Below are 13,729 nucleotides of genomic sequence, written 5' to 3'. Positions count from 1 at the left end.
AAGCTATATGCTTTCCACGTTCTAGGAACATTTCCCTCTCAGAGGCACTTGTAATTATGATACTGCATCACATGAACACATGTTATAAAGCAGCTCGGAATAAAGCCAAACTGTTTTTAACAATCAAGCCCTGCTTTAGAACCAGAACAAACCCACCTAGTCTTGGTTTGGTGTTGGTCCAAGCAAAGTTGGCTTTCTGGATGGGATTTATAGTTGAACCCACCCTCTCAGAGTCAAGTAATGAGGTAAACTCTCCAAATCTGAGATTAAGGAAGCTCTCAGAGTCGAGGCTTTCAGTACCTTTCTCAGTGGTACTGATCGAACATTAAGATTAAGGAAGCTCTCCAACCCTGAGAATCTAGTTTGGTAAGCATCAGAGAACCAAGTCACGATGATTCAAACCGTTGACCTTTCACTGAGAGGTGAAAGGTACCGACCACTGGGTTGAGTTGGACTGGGAACCTAAACCGAGTAACCTATCATAACCTAATTCTGAACCAGAGTAGATACAGCCTAAAGTTCATGCGAACAACTCCAGCGTTAGAATGAGAAATGATTCAGTCTCATTCTCAAGTGAGCTCTTGTACAACTGATTCATCTCTGAACCAGATTTCTCTTGAGCAACCTTGCTTGCAATTATATTGGTGGCGACAGGCAAACTAGCAAGAAAGCCTTAAAGGAACCATTTTGACCTACTCTCTAGCCAAGTTGGCCACTCACGTCTGTTATCAGTTAAAAACCGTAAACAAGGAGTAAGTTACCATGCCATCTTTGGCATTATGGAAAGTACTTGAAAATTAACATGGACTTCACCCTAAAACCTCGGGCAAAACAAGGCAGGACTCCAGTGCAAAAAAAGCAATTATAAAGTAAGGGCAGGTCTCAGAACAAATCCAAGAACACACACCAGGTTGGTTGAACTCCAGGTTATGATGGACTAGAAGCTGTCCTGATGCCCCTGCTTTCCCTGAATGCAAGATTCAGAGACAACCTGCAAATTGATGATTGCTCGCTCTGCTGATTTCATGCAAAATTTATCCAATTTGCAGCGTAGAATTGCAATTTTGAAGACTGTGATTTCATAGTAAATGTTTCATAAATGTTCAAACTGTTTATGGCATCAAACTCATTGCAACAATTTATCACCGCATTCTAAAGTTAATCGTAGATGACCTGTTAAAAAGCATTGTCCCTCTGTTATTAAAACACAGATCAGACCTAATGACAAAAAATGCAACAAAAACAGACAAATCTTGGGTGTCTCCAGTTTCTTCACCTACATTAAATTCCCATTATAATTGATGATTCCTGACTAATTTCTCAGCAACGGAATGATGCAAATGGAAAAGCACTAATTTGTTGATTAAGCTCTCTTCCTTCGAGCAAAAGGGGGTTGAGAGGTGCTTGCGCGGCGAGGGCGCAAGATAAGTCCTCGTAGGGTTGCAAAGAGGGCGAAAACCCAAAACAGAGAATACGTTTGAATTAACCTGTCTGATGCCTTGCCTGAAAGCTTCAGCTCTGCCATCAGAGCAGCCTGAATGAATAAACCCAGTATCAGATGGTGTAGAAATAACTGGAACAAAAACATTATCCAACTACATATATCAGGAACAGATATGATACAGATTTCCGGTCAGTATTTTCATCCATCACAGCAACCTAATAAAGCTTGCTGGATATTGCCACCATGACACCAGCCCATGTTAAATGGATAAATAGAATAACAGCCAATAGTCACTTATTGTTTACCAACCCAGACTGCTTGTGATTTATCAAGGCAACAAACTAACCCTCCCTCTAAAACTAATGACTTGTTAATTTCCTCCAAGCATAAGTGGAAGTATTGTAGGCATTCCTATCTTTTTATGCTAAGCTGGACCCACTCATTTCTGTCATTTTACAAAGGATAAGCCAATCTTTGTAGACCAATTCTTCTCAGGAAGTGGGACATGAATTTTACAAAAGAAGATGAGTTTATTGTCTATGCTGGTTTGTCTATTCATTTCTGTCATAAACTCTGAGCTGCAGAGGGTTTTGATTATAATGCACAAGCCTTCCCCACAAAAAATGAAGCTAATATGAGCATAATTTGATTGAAGTATCAGATTAACTGATAGAATTGGAGCTCATTTGCATCACCAGTAATAGTTAGTAATATCTGAATTTATGATTAGTTTCCCTTGAATTTAAGTTGTACTAGCACATGGCCTCTGTAATGCATGTTAAGTATAAAATAGAAAGTTTGGAAAAGTAATAAACTTTAATTTTAATGCATTTGAACTTCACTGCGAATAAGAAGCATTGTGACAAAAGGAATGAGAGAGGAAGCTTTTCTTTTTTTGAGACCGGACCATTCTCTCCAATTAGAGTGCAAATCTTGTTGAATTGAACTTATTAAATTGATAAGGATTCAAAATATGAAACAAATTTAGCAAGATAAATATGTTAGGGTTCCCATGTCTTAAGGTTGGTAAGGAGGGCAGGTATGTTCGAATGGTAAGTGGTTAAATTTTTTAAGGATTGGGAAGGGAAGGAGGAGACAATGGAAGTGTTTAGGGTGCAGAGCCGGACAAAGGTGACATATGGTTGTGTTAGAATCGAATCTTAAAGCCAAGAGCCAGATCCACCTCCTTTCATTGCATTTACAAGATATTGAGGGAATACCTAATGAATATCTCACAGCTGAATGAGACAGAAAATAAGGAGCTTGATTGGGTAGAAGAAAAGAATCTTGTTATCTTCTCGTTGTTTTCAAACAAAGAAGATAGAGGAAGAAGAAGAAGAGGAGGAGGAGGAGGAGGAGGAGGAGGAGGAGGAGGAGGGGGGGGGGGGGGGGTTGTTGGACGTGAAGTAAGTGAGAGAACAAAGGAATTATCTCTCTAGCAAGGTTTTACAACTAGGTTTCGGTTTCACTCTCAGTTTCAGTCCTACAGTTAAAGTTTCAGTTTCAACAGTTTCAACCAAGATCCACAATCTCGGTATCGGAAATCGTATCGATATCTTATCGGTTCGTTATGGTACGGTACACCTCTGTGCCGAAATAGCTCTCTAATCATTTCTCTCAATTTTTATCTCGATATACCTTGGTACGGATCGGTATGCAGCTCGATACGTCTCAGTACTGGCTTGTACCAACTTGAAAGTATTTCGTACCAATTTTCTCTCAGTACGGTATGGTGCGGGGTGGTACGACAGACCTTGGTTTCAACTCTCTCCCCTAATATTAGAGTTTCAAATTAAAAAGTCAGCAACAATTCAAAAAATTGAGAAAAGTAAGAAAAAATCAATCATTGCTTATTATGCACGTATGGTCTCTTTTAGCTTAAGAAAAAGAAAGAAAATCAATTGCAAATAGGTATTATATAGCCTATATACTTAATAAAGAAAAAAATGACTACAATATGATCGCAAACAGGGGTCAATTATGGTTCAAACTCCACCGAAACAGATTTGATCACGGCTGAAACTCAGAACCTTTCTCTCTAGGGTGACCTCCTAAGATCTCCAACCTAAAAGGGATAGAGAACGATCAAGGGAGGAGACAAAGCAAATCACCACCACATCATGCCTTGCCATCCTTGTCTTGATTCCCACTCTAGCACCGTGAAAATCAGCATCAAGTTCTAAAACCAGGCTCCCCCACCCCCTTTTTCTCATCCCCATCTAATCAAAGTATAAGATAGTTTTTAGGAATCCAATTGCTTTCAGAGATAATAATGATTTCTTTGATTTCTGACTGACATTATCTCCATCAGAATGTTTTCACCTTGACTGGCTTTTGATAACAAGAATTTTACAATGGTAAGAGACGGCAAGAAACTAAAAGCTTATAGTTATAAATTTCCAATAATTGCAAGTGTTCATTATCATCATATTGTTTTTGTGATATAGATATCACTAAAATATCATAGGAGGAAAAAAGAGAAAGAAAAGAAAGAAAGAGAACAGCAGCCTGTTCCAATATACTTGGATGAACTCTGACCAACAACGGTGCCAGAGCAGCTGCTGGTAACAAATAACAGAGCATATAGGGTTGCTAAAACATAAATCTAAAAAAAGTCTATGATAATATGGGATGGAGATGGAGAGAGAAAAAAGGTCATGATTTGACAACAATGGCGACAAAGTAGGATCCTAGGGGGCTGACAAGGAGGGGGCAGGCAGGAGTTGTGTAAGTACCTCTTGGGCTCGTTTGGTCTCAGTTTCTTTTCCCTTTATCGGTTGTGAGATACTTGTTTCATTTTTCCCCTCTATCTTGTAAGTGCAAAAAAGAAGATAGATAGAGTTTGTATGCGATGACATATGCACAGCTGTGCACACCTAGACGCATCCATTCTTGGAGATGGTATGTAAAAATTGGACAATCTTTATCTATTGACAGAAAGGTGCTCCAGAGTTAGGTGGAGAGTGTTACGCAAAAAGATGACATAAAAAATAAATGGAATATCCCAGAACTTCCAAACTCCTCTTTTTTTTTTTTAAATAGCGACAAATGGACTGTACCACAGTCATGCTTCTTGATGATGGGATATTATTTATTACATTAGTTTCTGCTCCACATAAGAGTTTGTGTCCTATTTTAGAAATTTTATAGCTTCTATAATTATGATAATATTTTGCAATATCTCTGGATCCTGTGGAAATAGTGTTGAAGGTCTTATTTTGGTTAGAGCTTGAGTTACTGGAGTTCTAATGTCATCAGAACTGTGTTTCGCATTGGTATAGCTGTCTTCCTATATGATGATCTATGCTGATCCAGATTTTGATACCTTAAAACTGGTTGCTACATAAAGATTATTTTAACCATGCAGAATTTCAAGGAGCACGAAACAGCAATTCTGCATATCAAGGGCGACTTAGTCACGTCTTATGTTTTGGTTTTCTAAGCATCTATCTAATCTCCTTTGCTAATTTAGATACTTCTCCAGTTGGACATCAAAGGCACTATATCATATAGTTCACAGAGACGAGGCATGATAAAAAGTAAAAAGATAGCATAAGAAAGATTATGGCGCTGCAGCATTGTCTAATTTAAAAAGACAAATCATAATGTATACTCAAAAAAAAAAGAAAATATTAAAAGAATATGTAAATTTAAAATTGAACTTTTATAGAGGCTCAAAATAGACATTGGTGAAAGCATGGAATGCCGTACCGGCCAGTACGTACCGGTCCGGTCCTAGACCGGTACCGGAACCACTAAAAAAACTGGTATTTTTCGATTTTTTAGCCGAACCGGCCCGCACGGGGCCCGTACCGGCCGGTTCGGAGCCCGTACCGGTGCGAACCGATTTTTTTTTTTTAGAACCACAGCGCCTCGCGCTGTGGTTTTTGAAACCACTGCGTACCGGCCGGTACGTACCGGACCGGTCCGGCCGGCCACCGGTACGGCGACCGGTACCGGTATGGCGGACCTTGGATGAAAGTATAACACCTTCAAACCCGATAAAAGATCCATGAAAGGGGATGCAACTCCCTGAACAATTGGCAGGTACAAAGTAAATAAAAAAAAAACATTTTTAGGTTCTATTTAAACAAGAAGGCTTTGGAAAGATTGTTTAAAATTCAGCTTCCCTGGGTTCTTTTAGAGAACCATTCAAAACCTTTAATCAAAGTTTTCTATACCGGTATTGGCTACCATACCAATACATTATTGGTGCAATATAATATGCACACTGTACCACACAACATTTCTCACACCTAGCCATAATACCACCTGTAACTTGAAGCTACAGGTTGGTACAACATAAACCAAGTATGGGACGATTCTACTTGATTCGAACCAGTTTTGTTCATTATACCAAACTGAACCTCAATATCATATTACCAGAACGACACGGTACGCCCTCTATGAAGCAATATGGCAAACATTAGTACTAATTTTAGTATCATGCATAGTTCTTGTTATTATTAATCGCCTAACTTATTTGAAATTTAAAAATATGATCTGGCGGCATATATCATTTTGTTGCATTATTAAAACACACCATGAAATTTTAATGGTATAAAGAAGTGTTAACAGACATCATAATAACTAATGTTGAAAATTTTCTCATATATCTGTTATTTTCATTGATCAGTTTAATCCATAACAGTAATAATTCATTTCTTTCATCTCCAGCTTTAAAAGGATAATGGGTTGGCTCCATTTTAACTGAAAAAATTTGAAAAAGAAATGAAACGAAAATCTTCTGTCCCAAGGACAGGGTAAAACGTGCCGTGATAACCAAATTTTCATCATCAGCCTAAAGCTGTTATATCAAGATCTTACCTACAGACCAATGACGAGATGGATATCCCTTCTTTGTCCGGTTTCAATCATTCTCTCACATAACTTCAAAATCTTTGGGGGTATATATTAATGAGAGAAAAGAAGAATCCAAGATTTGTCACAATGGGGACAGCTGTAACCTCCTAGTCCAATCTATTTTAGGATCTTCTCAGGATATCTGCGACATTATTCTTTCAGCAACTCAGTCCTCTCGAGCTAGCTCCGAAATACCACTCCATCTACTATCCTAAAAGAAAACGAGTCCCAGCATCTCAATATTGATAGATTATATGTCACCTATTTGTCAGGTTTCAACCTTTCCTTTCAAAAAATCTCACAAAATTTGCCGACATATATAAGAAAATAAGGCAGGACAAAAGGAATCAACAAAGTTCATCGTCTTGGGACCAACTGTCAAAGACTCGAAGGACCTACACTTTCCAGTTTTTTCTTCTTTTTTTTGGCTATTTACTGAATCACGAAATATTATTCCCCTTGCCATGCCTTTCAACGGCCACTCTCATCTACCAGCCCATAATGAAACAATTAACAAAACAAGAAATTGGGTCCATTGACGATCCAAGAAACATAACAGGATATCGGTTTATTCTATTCAGAACGTGACTGCTTCCTAAGCAAGAAAATTTTCCCCATTAACGGAATTAAATTAAAGAATCAAGATTCAAGAAAAAAGAGCTAAACGACAAGTCAATCCTCGAAAATTAACAAGTTTTTCAAGAAAATTAAGATATTTTCTTAAGATAAGGGCGGAAATCACACAAAACGGCGCATAAACCCAAGAAAAGATAAGATCTGTGGTTCTTTCGGTGGAGGCGACATACCATGGAGGTGGCGGTGGAGATGCCGGCCATGAGGGAGGTGGTGGCGGACCAGCGGCGGCGGGCGAGGATGCCGTAGATGTTGGCGAGGGACAGTGGCCAGAGGAAGGCGATCTCGACCCAGACAAGGCCAACGAAGAAGTGAGGCTTCTCGGCCATGAGGTAGTCGCCGTACTCCTCGCCGTACCACTGCTTGAGCCCCACCAGGGGCGCCGGGAAGAGGGAGCCGGGGAGGACGGTCTGTGCGTCGATCAGCGGCACCGCCACCGCCAGCACCGCCGAGAACAGCACCACCACGGCGTCGACGAGCCCCGAGATCAGCCCCATCTCTCTCGGCTTCGGCTTCTTCTTCGCCTACGAAGGCCTCGGAACAGTCGCAAAGGCCTCTTTCTTTCTTTCTTTCTTTCTTTCTTTCTTTTTCTCTCTCTCGGGTTCTTTCCTTCCGGGATGAGCGAGATGCAAGAGCGGCGCCCGTGAACGGAGCTATAAATATGTGATAACGTTCTGTTGTTCCGCGAGTTCATTCTATCGGGCGGCGGTGGCTACTTGCCGCCTGTAACAAGCGCATATGACCGGAGATGGTTGGATGAACCGAACCGGGCATGTAGACCGCAGAGCCGGGTTGGAGCAAGACCGACCGGATGATGTTTAAATGAACCAAAGTATTTTGCTGTGATGCTTCTGTCCATCTTTCCAAGTACGTATTATTAAGTCCATGGACCAAAGCGAGGGTTTGGGTGAGGTGACAGCGATATTGTTAAGTCAAGTCCAGCATAAAATTAATAGACTAATCAAACATAAGGAGACCAAGATCCGCTAGAAAAAGAGGGACTTCATTGTCTCATTTCTGGTAGGAAGGGTAACTTAGGATTTAATTTGTTAGGATTCATTCGACTTATTAAACGTAGATCATTGATTTTCCAAGAATTCATAAAATCTAAGAATATAATTTGTTATATTAGATAAAACAAAAAAACTGTGCACTATGCAGAAACATAATAAATACCATATTTTAAAAATTATGTATCGATTTATTTAGAGATGTGTATTATCTTATTAAATAACTAATTGCTTGGCGCGTGTCATCCGGTTATGTAAAATATATTGGTATAAAGTATATTCTGAAAACTATGTATCAATTTATCTGAAAGTGTGTGTTGGATCATTGCTAGATGCATATCAAAGAAATTTGTGGATGTATTAGAAAGTTAACGCGTGTATATCATCGACTATATAGAGTATATTGGTCAAATATCATATAGAGTATACTGGTCAACATGATGTTTTGGAACTATATATCAATATGCTAGATTTGCTATGTGCGTATCACCTGATAATATACTATGTACTAATTTGATTAATGTATATCATTTAATCATGTAGTGTGTAATGTATATTATTTGACCATGTAGAAAGTACCATACTTCAAAAATGAAGAAAAAAGAAAATGCTGCACATGATTTTATTTTTTTTTTCTAGTTTTTAAGATGGGCATTAAAAACTATGTACTGTGTACTAATTTATTTGATGTATATCATCTAATCATATAGTGTGTACTGGTACTAATTTGCTTAATGTATGTTATTTGATAATGTAGTATATACCATGGAGGAAGAAAGAGGCTAGTTTTCTTTAGTAAGAGTCCCTGATTTTTTGTGTTTCTTTCTTAAGATGGGCATTAAGAAAAATATGAAAAATTAGGAAAACTGCCTTATAAAATGTCACCCATCTCCACCAGGCCAGGCCAGCAGCGAGAATACCGAAACGACCTGAAATCAAATGTACTGTTCGAATTTTTTGGTTCTTATAAAATAATCATCATCTTTTTGATGAAAATTTGATGCGAAACTAAATCCGTGTCCGCATAGATCATATAATCACAAGATAATAACATAATCACAAGATAATAACTGCTTCTATCAACCATCAAAATTTTTTCTTGTTGATGGCATCTACATCAACAGTGGTCATGGTACAAATATTTTGAGTAAAAGGTTGGGCCGGTACTCTTAACTAGAGCTGGTGCAATCTTTGTAGGATGAGCCAATTGTGATAAACACAAAGCATTAAATTGTGGAATTAGCATACACTGCAAATCCCACTCTCGAAGATGTATGAGATGCACCAAAAATGCCTTTGGACTCTTTATCAGTCGAGAATATTAAGGTGCAGTATGAGATTGACATGAAATTATCAAACACTTCATTATATATAGGATTAGTACTTACCGATACAAGCAAAGCTCAATAATTAAGTCCTTGTATGATCATAAAACCAAGAACAAATGCAGAGTACTTCAAATCTAGTGAAGAGCCAACATGGCTTAAATTGAAGTTGGTTGGTTTTCTCTCAACATGTTCCTCTTTGTGAACTTTGAACTACCCTTGCTTGGGAATTATGAGCATTTTCTCTAACCTCTTTCCATTTGAGAGGAAAAACTTCACAAGTTCATGAGTGCTCGTCCTGCTTTTGAAGTGACGAATTTCAACTGACTTCAGGTTACCCAATAACTCAAGCTTACCAAAGAGCCTATCCGGGACTGGCCTTTTCTCCTCCCAAAATGTTCTTTCGAATCTAGCTTCCTGAACAGAAACAAGAGACAAATAGTACAAAAATCTAGAAAGAAAGGCGGCTGAAATCTGTAACTTTCGTACATTACCTTATAAAATTCAATTACTAGATTTTCAAGATTAGGTGATTGGTGGAGTAAACAAGTAATTGCTTCCAAGGGGGCATCGCTCATACATGTCATCAGCTTCAAATTCTTTAGCCTTTGAAGTCTTGTTGGAGCACTTTGTGAGAAAAGCATCTCTTTGAAAATATACTAAATACACACAGCATTGTAAAACGCAATAACATGAGATATGTACCAATGTGTATGATGTGATTTTTTTAATCCAAAATGGCTGACATTAGATATTAGCAAAGAAAGTTCATAACAGAAGATGTTTTACCTGATGCTGAAGCAAAAAAAAAAAAAAAAATCAAAACAAAAACTTGGCCAAACATAATATCTCAACTACATGGCTATTTTGTTTTAAAGACTAATGCCAATCAAATTTTGTTAATCACCAATATTATCATTACCATAGCTCGGGGCGGAGAAGAATTAAGTGGAAAATCTTTTTTTTTTTTTTATTGCATACAGGTGCTTATTCTTTGTCAAGGGTGATGAGAGTTTTTGAATGAGTACTAGTCAAAGGGTGACAGGATTGCTTGACAATTGGAAAGGAACGGTTGGTGAATGCATTGTTGAAGATATCGCATGACTTGAAAACTTGATAATGTGTAAAGCAACGTCTATTTATACTGCAAAATAAACTTGTCTCAGCCAGCCTTAGCGCCTGTGCTGAGAAGAGGTTCCAGGTTCAATCCTGAAAGATGGCACTCTCACCATCATTGTAAAAAATAAGAATTCTATATATTATGGCTTTTTTCTGAGTGAAAAGCTAAATTAAAAACCATTTGCTTCCACACCTTTTTTTTTCTGTTGAGAAAGTTTACATATCTTTTTCTTTGTTTCTTAGTGTTTATTAATGTAGTTAAATCCTAGCTCTCAGATTGCAGAAGGGGAGCAGGATTGATAAAAGTAGACCCCAAAACTAATCAAATTACATTAAAGGATTCCCATAACCAGTACCATCAGCAAAATGACCAGTGTAAACTTGGAGCTCTTAACTCTCTATTTTGAATGTACGGACAGCTAAAAATCATCATGTTAAGAGTAACTGTGGGTTATATAACCAGTTTGAGAATCAAAAACCTAAAAATCTTTATGCATGGCCACATCCATCGCAAGATGGAAGCTTGTTTTCAGAGTGGGAGTCACCAGAAATGTGCATGCATACCCGAAAAGCTTATCCAAGACACTATCAAATTCCTGTAGCTATGTATTACCTATGACTGCCGTTGTAAAGAGGACAGGGCATAGAAGTTGGAAAGTTATGGGCGGAATTGTATCTTTCGGAGAGAAAGAAGAAAGAAACGGGCAGATAATAGGATTATTGGATCACTTGATATCAATGCACATATATATCCAATTTCCTAGCATGAAAAGGTAAAGAAATGGAAGGACGTCAAACCTCCAAAGCCGAATCATTTAACTGGAGACTTGATACAGCATATAGGCTTCTAAAGACCCTTGTTTCACCATGAAAAGTAAGATTGCGAAGATCTGCTCTCTCCAGGGATGTCAAATGCTCCAGAGAAATTTCCTGTGCTTTCAAACTCCGAATGTCCAAAGACTTCAGGCCCGGAGCAACAACTCGAACTCTAGCACGACGGGAACCAGTCTCCAAAAGATCTAAATGCTTGAGTTTCCTAGAATTGATCTCCAGCACATAAAACTTACAGAACATCATCTTCAAGCACTCGAGAACCGGGCATCCGGAGATTAATTTTACCAAGGTGTCGCCTTCGAAAGTGGTGGCCGAGAGGTGCAAGGTTTCCAGCCTGGAGAGATTAATTGGGAACTCCATATCTCTGAGGTGATTATTCAGTGTCAACTTGAGGATTGACAGCGTTTTGCAAGTGAAGATGCACCGCGGGAGCTTCCCGTTGAGGGCGAGCGCGAGATCGAGCTCTCGAACGCTGCGTTGCACTGCATGGTAGATCCATATATCAGCATGGAATTGGTCGTAGTCTCGGTCCCAGCAGAGATGGAAGGTTTGGATGGCTGACGATGCATCACGGCAGAGCAGCACAGCTTCGGTAAAACGCTCGAAGCTGGTGATGCTGGGGAAATCATCAATGCCGATATGGACGTGGGAACAGGAAGCCCATAGATATCTCCATCTTTTTGACAGGATGCTAGTCTTCACGACAAGTTTGGTGGGCAAATAGGAGAGAATGTGGTGAAGGATGGGATCAGGGAGTTCGCTAATTCGGTCTGCAGCCATGCTGCAGCTAGTATCCCTGATATCAGAATGTCTCGGTGAGAGGAAAAAGAGTTCGGTGCCTCTCCTTTAACAAGATGGCAACGAGGCTACTACTAGAAGATAAGATACGGGGATTAGGTAGAGTTTAGAAGATATATAGGAGTTCAACCTTTCATGGGATATATCCCTTGGAAGGTTAGGCTTGAGATAAGTATGTACGTCGTTGGCCGCGGATTCCGCTCAACCGCCGCGAGCATCGCGGCGGTGAGCGAGAAGAACAATAAATAAAAGAGAGAAGAAAAGGAATTCCCGATCTCATCTCCTCCCTCACAGTGCCTCTTCCTCTTTCTTTCTAAGGCTTCCTGAACCCTCAACTGGAGGAATAGGGATACTTACCTAGATCTCCGACTGTGGACTCGGCATTGCGCACGATCGCTGCGGCAGCCGCAGCCGTCGACAGACGGGAGGATTCTTCCTTCTCCCTCTCGGTAGCAACGGCTTCTAGAAGCCGAAGATGTGGCCGCCGGTGGAGGGGTTCTCCTCCACCTCTGCTGCGACGGACCCGGAGAGCCGGAGCCTTGGTCGTAGCCGCCATTGGTCTCGGCCAGGGCTGCGGCAAGGCCGAGGGTCTCTCCTCTCCTTCGGGTGACAGGGTCCAGGGACCCTGTTTCTCAGAAGGGGGGGGACAGAGGAAGAGGAGAGGAAGAGGAAGAATAGGAGGAAGAAGAAGAAGAAGAAAAGAAAAAAGGGACTCAGCGTGGGCGCCGGCCGCGGGCCGCGAGCGCGGCCCCAGGCCCGGCACCGCGGATGCCGCTGACCGGCCGGGGGTGCCGCCGGCCGCTGCCCGGTCCTCCCGAGCTTGATCTCCCTTTTTTTTTTTTTTTGTTAAAAACGGTATTTCATATAGCTCTAACATGGGTATATCCTGCCAAATTAAGGAAAAGTAAAGAGCTTGATCTCCTTTCGCGGGAGAAGAAAGAGGGAGGGAGAACAACAAAAAAAAAAAAAAAGAAGAGGGAAAACTTCGGGGAGGAAGAAGAAGGGAGAAGAAAAGAAATAATAATAATAATAATAATAATAATAATAATAAGTAGTAGTAGTAGTAATAATAAATAATGATAATAATAATAATAAATATATAAGAAAATAAATAGGGAACTAAGATAATAAATAAATATATTGTAATAAAATAAAATAACAATAAATAAATAAATAAAAATGAAAAATGATGAATGAGTGGTAAATAACTGTCCTATGTGATGATGATAGATATAGTGAATTTGTCATCTGGGTCTAGAAATTCATAAGTGAATTAAGGTAAGTAACCCTAGCACTAATCTTATTAATTTAAAATCATTATTTAATTATAAGTATAAAATAATGAAGAATATATTTATTATGATGTATTTTCTCAAAAGTAGGAGCAAACATATGATTGCATATGATTCATAAATTTGATTAAATTGCATCTTTCATGAATATTTGAGAATGAATTATGGTTATGATAAATTGCATGAAAATGAGATTTGTGCATGATCATGAATTTTATACATTACGATGTCATTTGTCATTTTCCGACCTATTTATGAAGATATGATTTATGAAAAAGAATAATGATTTATGAACTCTCAGATAGCTATGCCTATCTCTAAAAATAAAGGTCAGTCGAAGCTAGCATCCAACGAATATCGCTCTCTGCCAATGGGTTAAAGTTAGTAACGAGGCTACTACTAGAAGATAAG

At 39.2% G+C, this 13,729-nt stretch overlaps 2 protein-coding genes across 3 annotated transcripts; both read right to left on the bottom strand.

Moving 5' to 3' along the window:
• Nucleotides 1–1,056: 1,056 nt before the first annotated feature.
• LOC103697834 (uncharacterized) lies at nt 1,057–7,597 on the bottom strand. The gene is made up of 2 exons (XM_039125945.3): nt 7,114–7,597; nt 1,057–1,534 (listed from the first exon to the last, which is right to left on the bottom strand). Exons 1-2 carry the CDS (start codon nt 7,435–7,437, stop codon nt 1,364–1,366), a joined length of 495 nt encoding a protein of 164 aa, XP_038981873.1. The 5' UTR covers nt 7,438–7,597; the 3' UTR covers nt 1,057–1,363.
• A 1,400-nt stretch (nt 7,598–8,997) lies between these two features.
• On the bottom strand, nt 8,998–12,708 carry LOC103697835 (F-box/FBD/LRR-repeat protein At2g26030-like). 2 transcript variants are annotated; one of them, XM_039125946.3, is made up of 4 exons: nt 12,384–12,708; nt 11,193–11,710; nt 9,770–9,934; nt 9,069–9,692 (listed from the first exon to the last, which is right to left on the bottom strand). In XM_039125946.3, the coding sequence occupies exons 1-4, from the start codon at nt 12,580–12,582 to the stop codon at nt 9,489–9,491; spliced, it is 1,086 nt and encodes a 361-aa protein (XP_038981874.3). In that variant the 5' UTR covers nt 12,583–12,708; the 3' UTR covers nt 9,069–9,488. The 2 variants fall into 2 exon arrangements, with proteins under 2 accessions (XP_026657194.2, XP_038981874.3); XM_026801393.4 differs by having other exon boundaries at nt 8,998–9,692; nt 11,193–12,513.
• Nucleotides 12,709–13,729: the final 1,021 nt, after the last annotated feature.

Source organism: Phoenix dactylifera, chromosome 1, assembly GCF_051530095.1.
Source record: "Phoenix dactylifera cultivar Ajwa chromosome 1, Ajwa_hap1_PhDact_Kaust_v1.1, whole genome shotgun sequence".
NCBI lineage: Eukaryota > Viridiplantae > Streptophyta > Magnoliopsida > Arecales > Arecaceae > Phoenix > Phoenix dactylifera.
Note: the sequence above shows the minus strand (reverse complement) of the source record. Positions and strands in the feature narration are given on the sequence as shown.